The 5,742-nt window shown below is 38.8% G+C and overlaps 1 protein-coding gene across 1 annotated transcript; it reads left to right on the top strand.

Moving 5' to 3' along the window:
* The first annotated feature begins 2,529 nt into the window (after positions 1–2,529).
* LOC104590212 (glycosyltransferase family 92 protein RCOM_0530710-like) lies at positions 2,530–4,622 on the top strand. The gene has a single exon (XM_010248784.3). The coding sequence runs from the start codon at positions 2,703–2,705 to the stop codon at positions 4,440–4,442; it is 1,740 nt and encodes a 579-aa protein (XP_010247086.1). The 5' UTR covers positions 2,530–2,702; the 3' UTR covers positions 4,443–4,622.
* Positions 4,623–5,742: the final 1,120 nt, after the last annotated feature.

The raw sequence follows: 5,742 nt of genomic DNA on the forward strand, positions 1-5,742 counted from the left end.
ACACTATTAATTACTGTAATTAATTAGTAAATATTGTTATTAATTAATAATTAATTAGTAATTAATTACTGGAAATGGGTGCATGTTACTACACTATTAATTACTGTATTAATTAATAATTATTGTTATTAGTTAGTAATTAATTATTGGAAATAAGTGCTCGCACGTGAATAGATCCCACATGCGAACACCTATTTCCTTAGTGGAGAGAGCACCCATATCCTTTTAATAGTGGGTTATTTTTTAAAGGTCAAAATTATTAATGAAAACCAATAATTATACTAGCTTAAAATCAATGGACTTGATGGTCCTTGATAAATCAGGATTAAAAAATTGAGATGGTATTAGCTGAAGGCAATAAAGGTTCAGCAGGGAAATGAAGGGAAACCTGTATATGTGAGCCTCTTGTATTCCGATCAGACCTTTTCTCTTCTCGATGGTCGGGTGGCCAAACAACGAGTTGCTAAGTGTCTAAGGGTCCAGGAGGGAATAATTGTAAAAATGGCAATAAAAATTCACCCATTCATTGAATTCTATGGCCAACATAAAAGATCCAGTTGTTCTCTATTCATATAATCATATAATCATGTATTTACTTAGACACTCCCCTATAATTTCACATGTTTACTAAAACCTACCCTCCTCCAATTCAACTTGGATGAGCCCAAACTAACTTTTTACACTGCTTCAGAGTTGGTCCTCCAGGCCACGTGACTTCTTAAAATGAGTGAAAAATGTGAGTGCATGAATGAAGTTTCTTTTTTTTTTTCAAAAATATACATAATAATTCTCTTATAAACATTTTAAGAAACAAAACCCTCTCGAATCCCTAAACCCATTTTCCACTCATTTTAAGAGATCACATGATCATTCTAACCAAAATATAAGTGGTTTCTCATCGAAATTTGATTAAGTAATGCAAAATTGGAGGGGGTGATTTAATATTATACAACTTAGAGCATAGGTTTTAATAAATATAGAAAACTATAAGGGTGTCTAATTAAATTGATCCTTCATTCAATTACTCTTTCCTTCCATAAAGCCGCCGGTTGCGTCATTATTCACCTGCTAAACTAAATGACTTATTTCTTCGTCTCTTAGTGAAAGTCATCAAGGTGGCCGTGAGCTGCTTCAATTATTTCTTCCACTAAAAGATAAAAGCAATAAGCGATTCAGTTCAACCACTTCCTTTTTGGGTACTAATTCAGTTCAGCCACTTGAGCCGTTATTAAAACTTCCTTTTAGTCTTTGGCCACAAAAATTGAAAGCTTTGCTGATAAAAGACGAATCATTAATATTAAATTAAATGTTTATGTTTTATTCGAGTGTAGATCTGTTCATGGGTTAGGCTAACAATTTAATTTTTTGTTAAATTTTGAATAGCTCCGGTCCACTCTGAAGTCCAAGTTAAAATTAAAATTCTGTAAAATGTTCATGGGCCAAACCCAAATACTGGCTATTTAAAATTCAAAGCATGGTTTTCAAAATCGGACCGGACTAGAAAAACAGGGAACCGGTCAGGTGATTAGTTTCGGTTTTCTCCAAAACCAAATTTTCTAAAAAATCATTGATTTTGGTCAACAAATAGCTGACTTTGGTTAATCGTCCGAACAGTTTTGATCATTCTTTTACTTTTTTAGTTTTTTGTTAAAACGGGCCGACCGTCGACCCAGTAACCAAACCCCTGACCGGTTCGGTCTCCAAGTCGGTTTTAAAAACCATGCTTCAAAGTGTTCTTAATAATCTCTTCCTTTTGTATCTTAAGGTTATGTTTGAAAAAAGTATAAATAAATAAAAATAATATAAAATATAAGATTTTGTACTCTACATATTTGTACTTATATTCTTTCCAAACTGAGCCTAATAATCAAAATATTAGCTTTGTCTCGAAATTTTCATTCCCATCCATCTTACTAATAGAGAAGTTTAGAGCTACAGTTGGTTAATGGCGAGTAACTGAGCATAGTGCATGTAGAGCTCTATATTTACCGAATCTATCTCCCATTTTCCCTTTCTCAATGGGTTGAGTACTTGAGTCTACCCAATATTAGATCCGAACTGACCGAACCAATTATAACGGTTTTAATTATATGATTTTGTCCTAATAAATAATTTGATTGGTTTCGATTCTTAACCATCTCAAACCAATTCACACCCAGGCTTGATTATTTTGTTAAACATATACTCTTTTTTTAATTTTTTATAAATCTTTACCATGTTTTATTTTTTTAAATGATAGATTTGATAAATAATAAATAAGACAATATTAATTAAAATATTTAATTTATTAACATATAAATGATTTAATATTTTTATTGTTTTTATTAAGATTATATTATCAAAATTTAAACTTTAAAATACAATTTAAATAAACAAATATTTTTGTTCCGATTAATAATCGGTTCGGAACTGGTAATATCGAAACCCGACATATAGATCCGATCCGTTGACAGCCCTACGTTTCTGACTCTGAGTTCTGACCATGTAACGTATAATACAGCCGTCACCGGATCTGACCCAAATTTCCTGTAATCAAAGTAGTAGGCAATCCACACACGTTAGGAATAAGAATTGAAAGCTCGATTCGATACCTTAAAAAAAAGTAGTCTCAGAAGTCGGAAGAGAAGAAGCCGACTCCCCTCCCCACTCTTCCATGTTCAATACCTCTCATTTCCTTTCCTTCTGCAGGAAACAACGTTAACATGCGAAGGAGGATCCATACACCGCCGGCCCTCTCAATCTTTATCTCCGTCCTTCTCCTCGCTTCTTTCTCTCTGTATCTCTCAAGAGATGTCTTCTCCGGCGAAGAATCCCGTCCCTCTCCGTCGCTCTTTAGAAAGCGGTTCAGTAATCTCCCCCTCAACTTTGCAGTAACCGAAAATCAGTATCGCCACCGCAGCAGCCATCACGTCTCTTCTCTCGGGGAACTTTCACCGGATGCAATCCTCTTTCCCGACTGGGAGGTCCTCCTCGTCCTCTCCCCGCGGGATTCTTTGCCGTCGGATTCCAGTGATGGTTACTTCTGCCTTTTCCAAAATAACGCCACTTCCCCGGCTAGACCCACCGGATTTCTGCCGTTTCATCAGCTTGTCACCTTCAAGTGTGTCCTTCCTAGCAGCGTCCGCCGCCTACGTCCGTTTTACCAGCCGATCCTGACGAAATCACCGGAATATTATTGGCTAGGAAACGATTCAGGCTCGCCTGAGTTGCTCCGATGGAGCCACCTTGCTTATGAATCCCTATCAACGGAGAATGATGTCGTCTTGTTCGCCAAAGGCGTTAACCAACGTCGAGACCGCAGCCGGCCCCCATCGGAGCTCCGGTGCGTGTTTGGCGACGACGCGACTAAGGCAGTCAGGACGGAAGTTACGATCTCTTCACAGGAGGTTTTCCGGTGTCGCCACCCCGACGAGGCATCGCTGCGCCGTCTGTTTAATGGAAGGGACGACGAGAGAATCAAAATTTCACTCGAAGTTAGACAACAGAAGAAGGTGACGGTGGTGCCATCGTTGGCCTATTACTCCGGCCCCCGTAAAGTAACCAGCGAGAAGGGGAAGTCGCTAGTGTGCGCATGTACGATGGTTTACAACGTGGCAAAGTTCTTGAAGGAGTGGGTGATTTATCACTCCAAGATCGGAGTTGATAAGTTCATCTTATACGATAACGGGAGCGACGACGGCCTGGAGAAGGTGGTGGAGCAGCTGCTTCTGCAGGGATACGACGTCAAAACCTTACTCTGGCCATGGCCGAAGACGCAGGAGGCCGGGTTCTCGCACTGTGCTGTGTATGCCAGAGACTCATGCACATGGATGATGTATGTCGATGTGGATGAGTTCGTATTTTCCCCATCATGGCTCAAGTCTCTTCACCCATCTCCTGACATGCTGAAATCTCTTTTGCCATTGCCGAGAACATCTCATGGATCATCGTCGTCTTCATCAGGACTACCCATTGCACAGATTATGATGAGATGCTTGGACTTTGGGCCGTCCAACCAGACATCCCACCCAATTCAGGGAGTGACGCAGGGCTACACTTGCAGAAGAAAGATGGAACAGCGGCACAAGTCGATAGTGTTGCTGGAAGCAGTGGATACGACGTTGATAAATGTAGTTCACCATTTTCAGCTGAGAGAAGGGTACAGAGGGAAGAGGTTGACGAGGGGAGAAGGGGTGGTGAACCATTACAAGTACCAAGCTTGGTCGGAATTCAAGGCCAAGTTCCGGAGGAGGGTCTCGGCTTATGTGGTGGATTGGAGACAAGAGTCGAACCCTATGTCCCAGGATAGGACCCCTGGACTAGGGTTCGCACCCATCGAGCCCAAAGGGTGGGCTACCAAGTTCTGTGAGGTGAATGATAGTAGGTTGAAGGTGGCCACTCAAAGATGGTTTAGGTTCGGGTTGGATTCTCCGACTGGGTACAAGATGGCTTGGCAAGATTAGGGTTAGGAATGGGGACTGGGGAGGCATCAATTCTGTCTACCTCCCTGCTGTCATGGTTTGGACCCAAGCTCTCAGCCAGATGGACATGGAAGAGAAAAAACAGAGGAAACATGGATTGGTGAATACTGTAGTCTGTAGAGGATATACATACACATTTGGAATTAATTCTTTATTTTTTTTCTTTGGATTTTCTTTTATTTTTGTTTATTCTCTTTCCATTTTAGGATATAGGAACAAAAACGGGCACATACTTTCCATTCTTGTAAAATAAGTTCAAAATATGGGTAACACAACAAATATCCAAAAGTCAATTTTAACCAGGGTAAATTGGTGAAGCCTCCGCTAATAAGTTTTTTGTTTTTTTTGGCTGTTGCTTAAACCTCTTGTGAATTTTTTGACATAGTTGCAAACAGACCCCTTTTGTTAGAATCCCTCTAAAAAGAGACATGAAAATGTTCAAAATACCCATATAGGTACTTTTGATGAAAATGTTTGTTTTCCAAATTTTCTCCTTATATAAATCACTAGATCAAACCTTCAATCTCTTTTCTTAAATTGACTTAATTTGTTTTTCAGATCTCCATTTCATATCAAATGCTCAAAGGTAAAGGTGCATCTTTAACTCTTTTTTTATTGTTTATAAAGTTTGTATTATTTTCTTTTTGTAGAAACGGGCTTCAATAGTAATTATATGGATATTTTGGACATTTTATGCCTCTTGTTAGTAGATTCTAATAAAGGGGATCTACTTGCAACTGTCACAAAATTCAAGGGAAGTGATTATAATTACCAAACTTCAGGGGAAGTTTCAGCAATAGTCAGATACTTCAGAGGAGGTTTCAACAATTTACCCTTTTAACAAACATATTGGGAGATGCTTTGAATACATATGAATACAGTAGAAAAACTAGGATGCGCTAGTAAAATTCAAATAAATCCCCCACCAACTAGACATTCTCTTACTCACTTGATATGTTGCTTGGATTAATGAGTTGGGATTTCCTATCCACAAGAACCCTATCTACACTTACCTATGCCTCACTACAGCTGTATATTTAGAACATCATCCATATTTGTATGTTAACATTCATGGAAAGATATTCCCAATGTACAACTTTAGTATCCTGTAGATATGATTCTTCTTGTGGATAGGAGATCTGAATTCTGGATTAAGGTGCAATACATTACTTCATTTATATATTTAGGATGAGCATGAAAAGACAAATGGTATTTGCTATCAATATGATGACAAAAGCCTCCATCTTTGTCCAACCTGGGACCAACGACGACCTAAGACAAG

Source organism: Nelumbo nucifera, chromosome 6 (assembly GCF_055504915.1).
Source record: "Nelumbo nucifera cultivar China Antique chromosome 6, China Antique-T2T, whole genome shotgun sequence".
NCBI classification, from domain to species: Eukaryota; Viridiplantae; Streptophyta; class Magnoliopsida; order Proteales; family Nelumbonaceae; genus Nelumbo; species Nelumbo nucifera.